At 37.8% G+C, this 16873-nt stretch overlaps 3 protein-coding genes across 3 annotated transcripts; 2 read left to right on the top strand and 1 right to left on the bottom strand.

The window, feature by feature from the left end:
- The first annotated feature begins 746 nt into the window (after nucleotides 1–746).
- LOC144443782 (monocarboxylate transporter 12-like) lies at nucleotides 747–2362 on the top strand. The gene is made up of 2 exons (XM_078133331.1): nucleotides 747–1533; nucleotides 2223–2362. Exons 1-2 carry the CDS (start codon nucleotides 747–749, stop codon nucleotides 2360–2362), a joined length of 927 nt encoding a protein of 308 aa, XP_077989457.1.
- A 3785-nt stretch (nucleotides 2363–6147) lies between these two features.
- Nucleotides 6148–9825, top strand: LOC144443772 (monocarboxylate transporter 12-like). The gene is made up of 3 exons (XM_078133321.1): nucleotides 6148–6352; nucleotides 8501–9397; nucleotides 9692–9825. The coding sequence occupies exons 1-3, from the start codon at nucleotides 6148–6150 to the stop codon at nucleotides 9823–9825; spliced, it is 1236 nt and encodes a 411-aa protein (XP_077989447.1).
- Nucleotides 9826–11822: 1997 nt separating this feature from the next.
- On the bottom strand, nucleotides 11823–16469 carry LOC144443762 (uncharacterized). The gene is made up of 7 exons (XM_078133310.1): nucleotides 16451–16469; nucleotides 15629–16152; nucleotides 15152–15361; nucleotides 14566–14689; nucleotides 13937–14137; nucleotides 12823–13068; nucleotides 11823–11959 (listed from the first exon to the last, which is right to left on the bottom strand). Exons 1-7 carry the CDS (start codon nucleotides 16467–16469, stop codon nucleotides 11823–11825), a joined length of 1461 nt encoding a protein of 486 aa, XP_077989436.1.
- Nucleotides 16470–16873: the final 404 nt, after the last annotated feature.

Here is a 16873-nt window from a genome sequence, read left to right as displayed (position 1 = left end):
GCTGTCTTTTGTTCTGCCAATTGTCTCCAATAAACCACACTTTACAGATAATGAAAATTATGCAGCATCGAAATGTAGGTGTAACGTTTATGTGTTCAATAATATTCACTGTCCCTAAAATAACAACATTTCCTTCCTAAATCCAGGTCCATTCTCATCCATTCTTTGCAAGAGGTATACGTTTCGTCAAGTCGCAATGGTTGGAGGTGTATTATCGTTCGTGTCATTCCTTGTAAGTTCGTTTGCAACAAGCGTTGTGTACTTGTATATCAGTCTTGGAATTTTTGGTGGTAAGTCTTAACACATCAGTAACATAGACAATTGTCTTTTTATATACATCTTTTACACATCTGAGACTATGAAAAAGTTCTAAAAGGTCAAAAATTACTAATTCATGGTACTCAAATGCTTTCTGGTATTTCACTGTTGGTGTACAGACCGCCTTAATAAGCAAAATATGTTGATCCTAAATGAAAGAACACACCCCTCTAATCCTCATGGGTCTACTGCTAAGATAACACTAGTCTTAGGCCTTGGAAGTCAAACTTATGGTTAGAATTCAGTGGAGTTTTTCATATTTGAATAGCAATCATGTACCTAACTGAATGATCTTTTGATTGTTTGTAGGGGTGTCATTTGGATTGATTTCTGTACCCACCAATATTTGTTTGGGAAGATATTTTAAAAGACGTCACGCTTTAGCTAATTCCATAGCTGTTACTGGAAATGGTTTAGGCAGTTTCACCATGCCTTTACTATGTCAATTCCTGATCAATATGTATGGCTGGAGAGGAACCCTGATGTTCTTTGCATCAATTGTAGCCAATTTTTGTGTAAGTGCTTCGTTACTCAGGCCAATATTTCTCAAATCAGACCTTGATGGTGAAGAAAAACTTTTCAAAGTATCTTCAGAGAATCGTGTACAAAATGAAGACATGAGAACTGATGATGTAATTGACTCAAATTGTCCAACGCAAAATACAGACGAGAATTTCTATAGTGAAAAGATGTCTAATCACATCGTCAGCCTCAAAGCTAGAGTTTGTAACCTGGTGTGTTTCTTCCTTCCCTTGTTTAAGGAGAGACCATTGTCTATTGTATACGTGGTATACCAATTCATGTATGGCTTTGGACTTGGTATTGTGCTTAGTCATTTTGTTGATAATGCAGTGGTGAAGAAAACCAGTCAGGAAAAGGCTGCCCTGTTAATGTCCCTTATGGGTCTCATCAGTTGTGCGAGTTGCCTAGCAACAGGCATTGCTATGTCATGTGCCAATGTTACGCAAGGTGCGAAGTATGTTCATTGCGTTGGTGTAGCCACTTTTGGAGTTCTTGCGTTGTGTACACCTCTTGTAAAATCTTTCCCATCCCTTGTCGTAATCACTGTATTTTTGGGATTAGCTCGAGGAACATTTAGTGCCTTAGATCAAGTTGTAGTAAAAGAAGTTGTTGGAACCAGGCGACTGACTGAAGGCATGGGTATCACAGTCTTTTTTCTAGGATCTGGATATCTACTAGGGCCACCAACTTCAGGTTTGTGATATTCTAATTTTATCGTTGACCATGTATATGTAATGTACATTGAAAGCAAGATGTTTCTACCATCATGTACAATACCATATATTCACTTTCATGTATAGTTGAGTAAATAGCTCCGTCAACTATTCACAGAAGGCAAAGCACAAGAAGCCATATGTATATTTTATACATGAATTATTAAATCAAAAGTCGGTTTACAAAGGTTAGAGCTATTTTTCACCCTTTAAACGTTATAGCACAGAGGCTTGAAATTGGCCATATTTGTGTACAAATTTTTTATTTACTTTGTATTTGTGTATTTCGCCGACACATCACGCGTGGACCAGCGTCAATTTCCACCCTTGTCTCTTATCATGAAGTAAACATTAAAAAAAAAAAAATTGTAAACAAATATGGCCAATTTCAAAGCCCCTGTGGTTATAGACATAAACATAAACTTTTTTGAATCAAGGCGTGGAACAAATGACAGGATAGAAGCTGTACATAAATCACGCGTACATGATGTATAATACATATTACATGTACTTGTATTGGATTGAGATCAGGTAAAAAGAATTGCATATTAATGAGCTCATTTACATGTCGACGACTTCATTTTAATGTCAACGTCTTTTGATGATATGTGTAGGTTATATCATCTGATGCCGTGCTTTCCTCTTTTCATTTTTGTTTTTCAACAACAGGTTATATGTTTGATCGAAGTGGTTCATACAACCTGTCTTTTTACTGTGCTGGACTAGTCATGATTTGTGGATCATCTCTTCTACCAATAGCTTGGATATTTAGAAAGATCAAGAAGAAATACGTCGTTGTTGTAACATGAGAAGACAGATCTTTTCGTTATAATAATTTTTGCCTTTACACGATAGTGAAAATAAGTAATTTTCTCGACTTTCAAAGGAAAATGTATTCTATAATAGTAATACAATTTGTAATGAAACTAAAAATTCTCAAGATCCTTGTTAAGAACATTACATAAAGTTTACAGGAAGTAAGGGGACAATATAAAACAAGCCATTGAGAATATCATAGTCCCCGCTATGATTGGGTTTTAAGGAATTATCACTACTCTGATCATGCAACAACACTTGTGAACCTAAATCAAACAAACTTAGATATGTTGTGTATGCTTGTTGGACATGGAACATGCCTACAACAATAAAGGATGGGTTGGGTATGGGGGATCGTATCACGACGAAAATGGATATGCACATGTATGTTATAGAACACTGTCCTAATACCAACTTTGAATGAGATCTGTTCAAGCATGTCTGAGTTGTGGCTTTGGACATAGAAAAATTGCAAACAAAATGGCTGCCAGGCGGCCATATTGGATCATATCACAACAACAATGAATATGCACATGTATGTCATCGAACACTGTCCTAATACCAACTTTGAATGAGATCTGTTCAAGCATGTCCGAGTTATGGCTTTGGACATGGAAAATTCACAAACAAAATGGCTGCTAGGCGGCCATATTGGCTTGTATCATGACAACAAATGGATATGCACATGTATGTCATAGAACACTGTCCTAATACCAACTTTGAATGAGATCTGTTCAAGCATGTCTGAGTTATGGCTTTGGACATAGAAAAATCGCAAACAAAATGGCTGCCAGGTGGCCATATTGGATTGTATCACAATGAAAATGGATATGAACATGTATGTCATAGAACACTGTCCTAATACCAACTTTGAATGAGATCTGTTCAAGCATGTATGAGTTATGGCTTTAGACAGGGAAAATTTGCAAACAAAATGGCTGCTAGGCGGCCATATTGGATCGTATCATGAAACAAATTGACGTGCATATGTATGCCATTGTATGTTGTTCCTGTACCAAGTTTGAAAAAAATCGGTCCAGGCATCTCCAAGAAATGGCTGTGGACGGACGGACGGACGGACGGATGGACGGACAGACGGAACCCAATCCATAAGTCCCCGTCCCGGACTTCGTCCGGCGGGGACTAACAAAGTTTAGATAACAGGAGGCTGTAAAAATCCTAAATATTTAGATAATAGAGAAATCTGTGTTACTTATAGTTGAATTCCAAAATAAAAAATAAGGTGACTGATCCACAGAAATGTATGAGGAACACGTCTTTGTTAGTCCCCGCGGACGAAGTCCGGAACGGGGACTTATGGATTGGGTTCCGTCTGTCCGTGCGTCTGTCCGTCCGTGCGTGCGTGCGTCCGTCCGTCCGTCCGCAGCCGTTTCTTGGAGATGCCTGTACCGATTTTTTTCAAACTTGGTACAGGGGCAACATGCTATGGCATACATATGCACGTCAATTTGTTTTATGATACGATCCAATATGGCCGCCTAGCAGCCATTTTGTTTGTGAATTTTCATGTCCAAAGCCATAACTTAGACATGCTTAAACAGATCTCATTCAAAGTTGGTATTAGGACAGTGTTCTATGACATACATGTGCATATTCATTTTCGTTGTGATACGATCCAATATGGCTGCCTGGCAGCCATTTTGTTTGTGAATTTTCCATGTCCAAAGCCATAACTCAGACATGCTTGAACAGATCTCATTCAAAGTTGGTATTAGGACAGAGTTCTATGACATACATGTGCATATCCATTTTCGTTGTGATACGATCCCCCATACCCGACCCATCCTTTATTGTTGTAGGCATGTTCCATGTCCAACAAGCAGACAAAACATATCTAAGTCTGTTTGATTTAGGTTCACAAGTGTTGTTGCGTGATCAGAGTAGTGATAATTCCTTAAAACCCAATCATAGCGGGGGACTATGTCATTCTCAATGACTTGTTTTTATCACTATTGTGTCAGAAAATGACCTACCTTCACACACAATCAAACAATTTTGACTTTGTTAAACTTTTGAAAATTAAGGCAACTCGTGCAATAAGGCTTATGTATAACAAAGTATTTTGATTATTCAAACACTGGGAAATTCAGCATATGGATTTAATTTAAACTTAAAGAAAACTTTTTTTCCCCCGTGTTTAGCGCATTATATTAATCATTCAAGAAAAATAAATGTTTGGAAATATTGTATGAGCCTTTTGTATGTGTATATTCACTCTTAGGGTATTACGTTGGGTTCCGTCCGTCCGTCCGCGCGTTCACCCTCATATCTCTGCAATGCACCAGCCGATTTCAACCAAACCTAGTACAAAGATAACACGCTATGTGAGACATGTATGTCATTTTGTTTTGAGACTGAATCAAATATGGCAGAATTATGGCCATATTTGTTGTTAATTTTCACAATATGCATTATATAATTTTGGAGGTGTAATGCGTATTGACTCCATTCAAGAGTCCACGCCCATATTATCAAATGTGACCTTTCTTTCAGACCTTGATGACCTTTAACCTTGAAAGCCGTCTTCAAAGTCTGTCTTACTGTCTTAACAGTACAGTTGGTGTTTGACCACAAATATGGACGCCAATCAATATACACGAAATGAACCCATTGACGGAAATTCTTTTACATCGGAAATGATAGATTCATGAGAAGTGATAGCACAGCTGCAAGTACACGATTTGAACTGGTGCACCGTATGTTGGGATAGATGGATTTTATGTTACGTTTTTATATACCATGCACCATTCACGAATGATACTGAACAAATCTTTCTGCTGACGCAATGGGATATGTGTTGTTTGAAATACCACAAAGAGGCCTGTGGTATTTTACCATGATGCCTTTGAACTGTTTGAACTGGTATCCCCAGTCAATTTATTATTAACTGTCAAATAAACGACTCACACTGTTATAGGAATATAGTATATCAATATTATGTTTCATTTGTTTTTACTTTTTTAAAACTGAAGTTCAGTGTAGACATATAAAATGAACTCGCACAAAATTGGTAACAATACAAACACTCCAAAATATACGAACAGCGCTGCCCTTTGAAATAAGAACACCACAGGAGAAAGAGTGAAAAGATAACGCCAACGGCGTATAACAAAACTGTAAAGTTTTTAAAAAACGTGTACCCACATGCTGACCAAGTCTTGTTATCTATGCAATATGCACTTTAATGTTTGCTGTTGCTGGATATGGGCAGAATTGTTAGAGTAGTTGCTGGTGACTCCATGTCACCCTCTTGCCAAACCACCCCTGTTGTTATCTTTGCCAATATACATAGTCGTTTCACTTATTGTGGGTGTAGTCTTGATGCTAGGCATACATGTCAACATTTTTGAATATTTATCCAAATACATAGCCATCCCTGTAGTTATTTTTGAAATACTGTATACAGGGTATACACCATCATCTGACTGTTGCTATGGGCGTGGTCTTGTTGCTGGGCATATCTGCACGCACTTTCTTGAAGGTTTACTCACTTGCCTATCCACTATTAAAGTTGCCATCGTCACCAAATATACTGACATTTAGATGTTGCCCACGCTTAAAGTTACGATGACCAGACCCTAATCGTGTTACGTAATCAAAACGCTATCGAATAGCACGAGCGAAGCCCTTCCCATGGCCGTGTGACAGGTTCCAATCGTATCGAACCAGGAATGTACAACTGGGTAGACCTACTGTACTACATCATGGATCAACCGTAGCCAGTGCTATCCTATATTTACGACCAGTCACTTAAGCCATGCATGGCCAAAAGGTGAAAGATCCTCCCGATGGAGGATGGGGCTGGATGGTGATGGTAGCTGCAACCATTCAGTTTTTTCTCAATCGTGGAATTCAAAGTGCCATGGCAGTACTGTACATACAATTCATGGATAACTTCGGTAAAGGAGCAGCAACAACTTCATGGATTCCTGCCATATTTTCAGCGTTAAATTTCTGTACAGGTATGTATGTGGTATGTCTTTGTCACGAAGCCCCGGGCACGAAACGTGATCTGGGCGTAAACTCCCGGCACATCCGGGTACTGTAAGCTTAGGGCATGTGCATTTTTCACTGGTGTCGGGGGGGGGGGGCGTTTCAAACTAGATAGTGAAATATAATTACCTGGAAACGATAAATTACAAATGGCCATCTACTGCGGACCCATTGTCGTAAACCACACCTCTTTTAGGGCACCGTCCAAGACGTACCGCCTCGCAGTGTCGCTGAATATAACAGCTTTGGTTTGCGAGAATGAGTCAGGATGGTCTTTTTTACAAATAGCCAGACTGACGGCTTGCACTCGATAGGCAGCCCTTCGGGTCGCCACCTAGAGGTAAACTTAGCAACAGCGCCAGCTCCTGTGCTTAGGGTGACCATATTAAAAAAAATATGTGTCTCATTACTTTTTTATAGTAAGTATGGATTGGTCGGTCTGTCCGTCGGCCGATTTAAAAAAAGTAAAACATTTGCGGGCGCATATAATTTTTTTTTTATGTCAGAGCTAAAAATTTGGGTCGGTCGGGTAATGAGAAACAAAAAAAAATCCCAATAGGGTCACCTTTAGAATATTTAAATCGGTTCGCGCCTTGGCGTTGGAGTGTGCATCTGATCACAGACAAGGACTGTGATCTGAATGGGGAAAGGTATACGAGTCAGCCCAGTCTTTTTAAATAGGGACAGGTTGCCACGTAAATGTTTTAACCGTATGCGCTCATAGGTTGGAAACTGACGCATTGTTACACAAGTGTTTTTGCCTTCCGTAAGGGAAGGTTATGTTATACTTACTTGTTTTGTTTGTTTGTTTGTTTGTTTGTTTGTTTGTTTGTGTGTGTGTGTTGTCTGTCTGTCTGTCTGTCTGTCTGTCTGTCTGTCTGTCTGTCAGTCTGTTTTTACCTCCCGTAAGGGTACGGGAGGTACTAACAGGGGAATGACTGTCTGTTTGTCTGTGTGTCTGTGTGTGTTTGTGTCTGTCTGTCTGTCTGTCTGTCTGTCTGTCTGTCTGTCTGTCTGTCTGTCTGTCTCTTCCTCCTTCCCCTGTACATAGTTAAACTTTTATATAATTAGGCTATCTTAAGAATGCAAACTTCAAAGTTGATAGAATTTGGTACGTACATCAACCATAACAAAGCACACATATTTGATGTAGTTTTTAATGTAGTTATTAATTGTGATGTGTAATTTTCATAAATAATCAGTTTTGATAATTAGGCAATATCTTTAGATTCTGTTTTTAAATTTCAGATAGTTTAGTAGTACATGTATTGGTGGTAAGGGTATGCAGGTCTCCGTTAAAGCTTGTTGATGTAACTTACAATCTTGATGGTTCATTTAATAATTTATACAATTAATAAATTTTTTCGATAATTAGGCAATATCTTAAGTGTGTACACTTCAAATGTCATATATTTTCATATAATTAACTTTCCTATTAAGGTGTACGTCATCATTCATGTATAATAACTAAGCTGATAGCTCAGAATTTTGCATTCCAGCAATGTTTGTAGGAACAGAAATCGATGGTTTTGCTCTTACTGGAGGCATTGAGTTTACACCTGGTTTTAATATCTTTTGTTTGTCACCAATAAACCTCAATTTACACTATAGACATCATGTAAATTACGCAGCATCGAGTGTAATGTTTATGTATTCAGTAATATTCACCGTACCTATGATATAGTCCCTAAAATAATAACATTTACTTCCTAAACCCAGGTCCGTTCTCATCCATTCTTTGCAAGAGGTATACGTTTCGTCAAGTCGCAATGGTTGGAGGTGTATTATCGTTCGTGTCATTCCTTGTGAGTTCGTTTGCAACAAGCGTCGTTTACCTGTACATCAGTCTTGGAATTTTGGGTGGTAAGTATAATGATTACTATATATCATGGACACGGATGTATGATCAATGTCGCAATATGATCAAAATCTGTGTTGATAAACCTTTTGAAAAAGTTGATCCTAAATGAAAGAACACGCCGCCCTAATCATCATGGGTCTACTGCTAGGATAATACTAGTCTTAGGGCATGGAAGTCAAACTTAGAATTCAGTGGAAGTTTTCATATTTGAATAGCAATCATGTACCTAACTGAATGATCTTTTGATTGTTTGTAGGGGTGTCATTTGGATTGATTTCTGTACCCACCAATATTTGTTTGGGAAGATATTTTAAAAGACGTTACGCTTTAGCTAATTCCATAGCTGTTACTGGAAATGGTTTAGGCAGTTTCACCATGCCTTTACTATGTCAATTCCTGATCAATATGTATGGCTGGAGAGGAACTCTGGTGATCTTTGCATCAATCGCAGCCAATTTTTGTGTAAGTGCTTCGTTACTCAGGCCAATATTTCTGAAATCAGACTTTGACAAAGTGTCTTCAGTGACGGGTGCAGGTAGTATGGAAAATGAAGACATGAGAACTGATGATGTAATTGACTCAAATTGTCCAACGCAAAATACAGACGATAATTTCTATAGTGAAAAGATGTCTAATCTCATCGTCAGCCTCAAAGCTAGAGTTTGTAACCTGATGTGTTTCTTCCTTCCCTTGTTTAAGGAGAGACCATTGTCTATTGTATACGTGGTATACCAATTCATGTATGGCTTTGGACTTGGAATTATGCTCAGTCATTTTGTTGATAATGCAGTGGTGAAGAACACCAGTCAGGAAAAGGCTGCCCTGTTAATGTCCCTTATGGGTCTCATCAGTTGTGCAAGTTGCCTAGCAACAGGCATTGCTATGTCATGTGCCAATGTTACGAAAGGTGCGAAGTATGTTCATTGCTTTGGTGTAGCCACTTTTGGAGTTCTTGCTTTGTGCACACCTTTTGTAAAATCTTTCTCAACTCTGGTCGTAATCACTGTATTTTTGGGATTAGCTCGAGGAACATTTAGCGCCTTAGATCAAGTTGTAGTAAAAGAAGTTGTTGGAACCAGGCGACTGACTGAAGGCATGGGTATCACAGTCTTTTTTCTAGGATCTGGATATCTACTAGGGCCACCAACTTCAGGTTTGTGATATTCTAATTTTATCGTTGACCATGTATATGTAATATGGTATCGTTTGGATAGACATGATGTCAAAGTACATTGTTTTGAATTAAGGCGTCGGATAAATGATAAATGGCAGGCATAGACCACACATGTAACTATGAGATTGAGATTAGGTAAAGACAATTGCATATTAATGAATCCATTTACATAAACATCGTCTTTTGATGACGTGTGTTAACAGCAGATATCATCTGTGTGTTCTATCATCTGATGCTGTGTTTTCCTCTTTTTATTTTGTTTTTCAACAACAGGGTATTTGTTTGATCGGAGTGGTTCGTATAACCTGTCTTTTTACTGTGCTGGACTAGTCATGATCTGTGGGTCAACTCTTCTACCAATAGCTTGGATATTTAGAAAGGCCAGGGACAAATACACAGCTGTTTAGTGAAGCAATATATGCCTTTACGTATTCGTAAGAATAAAGTACTTTTTAATATCGGTTTTCAAAGGAAAAAGTATTCTATAATAATTAAAATAACCTCTTGCCTTTTTTAATGCAAGTTCAAGAGTAATCACTGTCTCCCTCTGTCTGTCTGTCTGTCTGTCTGTCTGTCTGTCTGTCTGTCTGTCTGTCTGTCTGTCTGTCTGTCTGTCTGTCTGTCTGTCTGTCTGTCTCTTCCTCCTTCCCCTGCCTCCTCCCCTCTCTCTCAACAGTACCTCAAGATTTCTGATACATACAATTATACTTGGTAACTGCAATAGCTTTTACCTCTTGCTAGAGGGTCAAATGCAAAATAGAACAAGAAAGTCGACTTATTTTCACGCGCGCCTATTGTAATGCATGTGAAGCGCGCGCTTGATGTCGACACAGAAATTGAATGTTCGTTATTTTTATGATGCTCCTAGGCAGTAATATTCTATTTCTGGTACCAGGGATTAAGCCCTTTTACATGTTTTAAAGCAAAACAAAACCCACATACAGGTGTAGGTACACAGATACTTAGATATTATTCCCAATAGTTTTCTTCATTTAGCCAATGAAAATACGAGTGGCCTAAGGCACCTTATAACTACGAGTCGATAGACGAGTAGAGAAATACAGTCGGGACTAATATAATTATTCCGCCTCTCAAGCATAAGTTTTGAAAAAAAATGTGGAAAGTTTATAATTTATATAAAGACAGCTTGTGTATGGTATACTAGACAAAATCTTTTTGCTGACGTAATAAAAAATGTATAATCGTATAAAGTACCACAAAGAGGCTTCTCGTTTCACCACGATGCCTTTGATAGACCTATTTGCAGTTGCATCTGTGGTCAGTTTACAACCAGCAACTGGCAAACATTTACAAGTAAAACTTTTTACAAATGAATTGGATTAATAACACTTGGCACAGCATATTGGAACTATAGACACTTGTAGTACATTTCATGGTTTGGTCAATACAATTTTATAGCCTCTTGCGTTTACTTGAAATGCCAGGGGAACTTGCAATTCATTTGTGAATGTGAGCTATTATGTAAAGAAGCCACAAAAAAACCTTATCTTGTCAAATCATGAAATGTAATACATAGTCTCTGAAGTTCCATCATACTAGCTATGCAAAGTGTTATTAATCCAATTCATTTGTTTACTCTCCCTCCCAAGTTCCGCTTGTAAATGCTTGCCTGTCACTGGTTGTACAAAGCTATGCCATACGAATGAAAACACATTAACTCACATTTTTAGAGGAAAACAATATATCGAATATAACTTTTATTTTTGGGAATGTTAAAGTATAAAATTAAAATCGAATTCACTCAAAAATGGCAACAAATGAATATTAGCTTCTATATACATCATCGCTCTTTGCAAAAAAACACGTTGCCTTTCCAATTCAAGTTAAATAGTCATCTCGCTTTGATATAGAAATTGAATTATTTTTGTACATTAAGCAAAGTTTGAACTACTGATAAATCTAGTTTAACAACACAACTAAAAAACCCAACTAAAAGTGTGTGGGCTTGTGACGAAACATTTATACACTGTATATCAACATAAGTAATTTCTTTCCTGAGGTATACATTTAATGATTTAAATGTTAGTACTGCACTTCAAATATAGGAATCATATACTAGGAAGAGAAAGAACACAAGTACACAATCAAATATACAGAAGGGGGATTATTCTTCTACTATTTGTTAAATAGTTGTTTGGCATACTAAAGTACTTTAATTGTGTGAGACTAAATGATTCGTTGTTGTGTCACGCTTATGTATACTGAAGAGCGCCAACAACGATGCATCTGTCATTTTTTGTTTACAAACGCGAATACATATAAATAAATACATTCTAATGAAAATACGTGCTATGACTACTAAAAAGTGCGTTTTTCTGTGTTTATTAATAACGACTGTTCCTTTATTGTGAAACAATTGTATATTTATACATAAGGGAGAGTGTCATGTGGACTCTAGCTCGGGGTATTTTAACTCTTGTTCGTTGCCAGTTACTAATCCAAAGGACGGAAAAAACGGGTACACTTCGAACCAGAGACCGTTTATTTCAACCGTGCCTCTATCAAGTAGCTTTTCTACAGCTGTAAGACATAAAGGAATATGCAGTTGTTATCGTGAAATATGAATATGAATATATGAGAGAGAGAGAGAGAGAGAGAGAGAGAGAGAGAGAGAGAGAGAGAGAGAGAGAGAGAGAGAGAGAGAGAGAGAGAGAGAGAGAGAGAGAGAGAGAGAGAGAGAGAGAGAGAGAGAGAGAGAGAGAGAGAGAGAGAGAGAGAGAGAGAGAGAGAGAGAGAGAGAGAGAGGGAGGGGGGGGAGAGGAGAGAGAGGGAGGGGGAGAGAGAGAGAGAGAGAGAGAGAGAGAGAGAGAGAGAGAGAGAGAGAGAGAGAGAGAGAGAGAGAGAGAGAGAGAGAGAGAGAGAGAGAGAGAGAGAGAGGGAGGGAGGGAGGGAGGGAGGGAGGGCGGGAGGGAGGGAGGGAGGGACGGAGAGAGAAGGAATTACTCATGAATTACTCATGATAGCCAAGATAGTGGTTGCCATACAAAAGTCAGAAGGATATTTGTCAGCTCCAGAATAAAGATCTTGAATGACACCGAACACAGGTAGCAACAAAATTGTACAAATAATGAAGACCGAGGATGAAGGTAGTTGAGACATGGCCGCAGTAAAAGTAACAAATATATACATCTATTTTGTTTTTTAAAATAATGGATCGCATCTATCTTATGCAGATTTCGACAAGAATATCGATTACCTTCCTATATCATGGTCATGAATGTGGTTGTCGGAATATCTACACACTAAAATCGCAATGGATCGATTGTTCATTAATAAGCGACACTTGTCACATTGAGTAAATATAGTACTGTCACGCCTTCCCAAACCTGAATTGAAATCTGTAGAATTGTGTGTTTCTCTATATGTCTGTATGAAATAATTACCTTCGTGCTTTTGAAAAGATATCAGTGCAGTATTATTCCCATGGTCAATGCTAACGGTGTCAACATCGCCGCCGATTTTTCTACGTTCAAAGAATAGTTTGAGTGTTTCTTTGTCCAGTTTGTAACTGGGACCTTTGATGTTGTTAATCGATACTCGATAAGTCACAACTAGTCTACTCATCCGTGGCTGTGAGCCTTTCAGTTCCTTGCCCTTCATTCTTTGTTTAAAGTTCTCAAAGAAAGAATCTGAAGAAAAAAGAATAGTATAGTTTGTGTCAATTAACTTAAGTGTGTTTGTTTTGATACGATACAGTTTAATATAGTCTGGTAGTCATTGTTTTCCAACAGTCTAAGGATCAAGCTAAGGATGATCAGTGATAAGATGAAACATTGATATTAAATGGACTAATTTAATAGATGGTGTGTATACATACTAAACGATGTCTGAACAGCCACCTTTATAGTCTAGTTCCAAACTGGTACAGTATTATGTATTAAAAACTTCATTACTTTACCAGTCTAGTCATGGCAGTTACAAAAGATATTAAATTGTGGTGCTCCCCTGTAGTGAGCGAAGTGCGAAGGGCGCATGTAAGTAGTAATCCATCACAAACTGACAGGCTGTCGTCATCAGACTGCACTGATATGCAAATGTCCAACCAGGACTCCACCTCCAGTCTGTTTAAACTAAAATCACGTGGGGACGCGACGACGTCATCATGTTTATATGAACACGGTTGGGATGGAGGGGGGGGGGGGTTGCAGAAATATGTGCTCGAAAAACTGCCTTGACTAGACTGGTAAAGTAATGAAGTTTCATTTGTAATACGTAATAGTGTACAAGTTTGGAACTAGACTACCACCTTTATGTTAATTATTGAATGGTTCTAATTGACGGAGTTGGTGCAATGAGGGCGTAACACCATTTTATGTGATTCTTCACTCTTAAGAATTTTAATTTGGTTTGTGTGTGATTTCTGATTTCACAAAAAGCCAACCTTCATTCTGAAAGATAACTTGGCAAAAACACGATCTAAAGTTGACTCAGAGTGCAAAGAGCCCAGTGAAAAATAACTCTGTGTTTTTGTCGTTTTATCAATTTGTAAACACTCACCGTCTTTACTTTTGTTAAATTGAACTATGACCCTATCATTATCTTTATTCCAGTACAGTTTGAGTTCATCGTCGTAGTCTGCTCTACCTTCAATGTAATACTGAATGTAGGTGGTACTTGTACCCGGGGCCAAACCTGCCAGTAGAAGTCGTTTCTGGTCATAAATCATTGATTCACGAATAGGTCGACTTCTTCTGTGTCCTGTTAGAAAGCATATAATATTTTGTTAGGAACGAAAGAATGTCATACCCCAGATCACCACAGAAACATGAATGAATGAATGTATGTATGTATGTATGTATGTATGTATGTATGTATGTATGTGTGTGTGTGTGTGTGTGTGTGTGTGTGTGTGTGTGTGTATGTATGTATGTATGTATGTATGTAGGTAGGTAGGTAGGTAGGTAGGTAGGTAGGTACGTACGTACATACATACATACAGATACACACACATACATACATACATACATACATACATACATATATACATATATACATACATACACGTTGTCAATTGAACATTTTTCATTGTATGATACCAAGTTTTTCGTTATGATAACGACTCAGCGAAAAATTACACCCAGGGCCATCCTCTATGCAACCAAATACTATATAGTGCATATTCATACCAATCTTGTCTATCAACCGTCTGTCAGATTGTAGCGGACCATATTTGATATTGCCATTGTTAGGACCGAATGTTGCTCTTCCTGTGTAACGTGATGTTTGTTCCGGTGCACCAATCCCTTTAAACTGTAGAGAGATGTGTGTACGTGTACAAAGTTACCTTTTTGCCATTCATAGAACAGTTGCTATATGCGGTTGTCTATTATTCTCATGTGAGCATATCAGTTCCAAAAACTTGAGATGTAGCAATGTAGTTTTTAGAGCAAACTCATGATGTAAATCTGTTTTTCCCCTGAAATGTGGCAGCTCTAAAAATTGGACTAGATATAAATAACGCATAAAAACGATTAAAAAAATGTAAAATACAGGCTGTAAATCGTAAAAGTAAATCGTAACCTGGAATGAAAAAAGGCACCTTCACGCAAACAACAACAACAACAACAACAACAACAACAACAACAATAATAATAACAACAACAACAACAACAACAACAGGTATATAGTTATCCGTTTGGCGTTGAATGTCTGGAATATTAATATTATGTAATAATGTATGTATAATAATTGTGTAAAATATGTACAAATTACCTTCTTCCAGGGTATATTTTGTTTGTCATTGTTTACAGTTTCGTGTTCAATGCCACTAGATCTCTTCTGATTTGTGTCACCGGCTTCACATGTAGTTATATCGCCGGTGAATGAAGAAGCTCTGTTCTGATGATGAATTGGTCTTGTGTTCCTTTCACTTTGTGTAAGTATTTCTTCACAACAAGTCTCTTGAATACTGCAGGCTGTATTCTGAGAGATACAAATATGGAAAAAAGTGTAGCTTAGAAGTGTTGTAGGACAGTACTGTTTTAAATACGCAGTAAGAAAGTTGCGTTGTACTGATGTGTTGAATTCATGCACACCGTGTATGAGTATGGCTTGGTTTACATATGTAATAACAGACGAATCAAACGAAGTGAATATGAGAAATACAATACGTGGTAAGCGATGTACTTATAATTAGTACATCTGCAGTTTCTTTGCTTTGAATGAATTTGAATAATTTATGAACATTACCTGAGATTGCTCCATCGCATCAGAACTATTGTTAGACGTCATCCTTGTGGTGTCACCATCTCCATTCATTTTGTACCATTCGTGTTGTTGGACTTCAGATGTATCAAATTGGCGAGAATTCCTATTAGCATGAATGGAGCCGTCCTTAACTAGCATATTAACCCCTCTAGACACAAGTTCTGATAAGTATTCTATGTGTTTTTCTTTCTCTCGTAAAACCTTTTTCAAGTTTTCGTTCTCCGTGCATTTATTGTCATGCATTGCTTTAAAAATATTAGCTGTCATTCTGAATTCGTTTCTCTCATCCTTGATTTTCTGTTGTGCCATCAACTTTTCATAGTCGCACAAACTTATTTTACTTTGTACCTCATTACATACGGTTTTCTTTACTTTGCGATAGACCTCGTCAGTTTTATTATATTGTTTGGGTGTCAGGGACTGAATTAAATATCCTGTACTATCCTTTGTGTTTCGTTTATTCGGTGAAATTAGAGTGCCGCTAGAACGAAGCAGATCATGTAAACCTGAGAATGGAAAAGAAATCATCGGTGAAAATTGTGTTTATCTTCTCTCAAACAGGTCATGGCCACACGAAATTTACTACATGATATGATATTGCTATACTTTTTAGAGAATCAATCGTTATGTGTCATCGGTTACAAGATGTTCACGGTATGCAAGCTTTGTTTATTGTTGTGGTATGTACGACAGCTGGCATATCAAAAAATATGGTTGGATAACCTTATTGTTTGTTTTTCCGTTTATATGGTACTCAAGTTATTGACATTTGAAATACAATCTGTCTTACTTGAAATACCTTACTGACAGGAAATTTTGACATTGTTAGCTTTATAGTTAGCTATAGGGTCATCGTCATCGGCATACAGTGTCACTGTTGTTGCTTTGAATAATAACCGCCGGTATAAACTGAATATGTGTACAATCTGTCACTCACATTTTTGTTCTTGAAATTTCTCTGGCTCTATTAGAACACTCGTAACTCCATACAATGCAAGTAATTCGGGTTTTTGAAGCACCACTTGTTCAATCTTCCTAACTGAATTCATCCAAACTTGAACTAAATGACAACAACAGTCGGTTACCATTTCGTATCTGACACCTTCACATAGCAATTTAAGTTGTTCTGCTATCGAGTCGCGGTCGGCTGATGATGGTTTCCTTCTAGTCTTAAAGACCGCTGACACCAATCCTGTGAAATGGTGTGGAGTAAAGTCAAATGTGGAA

Source organism: Glandiceps talaboti, chromosome 2 (genome assembly GCF_964340395.1).
Source record: "Glandiceps talaboti chromosome 2, keGlaTala1.1, whole genome shotgun sequence".
Classification (NCBI taxonomy): Eukaryota; Metazoa; Hemichordata; class Enteropneusta; family Spengelidae; genus Glandiceps; species Glandiceps talaboti.
The sequence above is the reverse complement of the archived record's forward strand: the minus strand, read 5'-3'. Positions and strand labels throughout refer to the sequence as shown.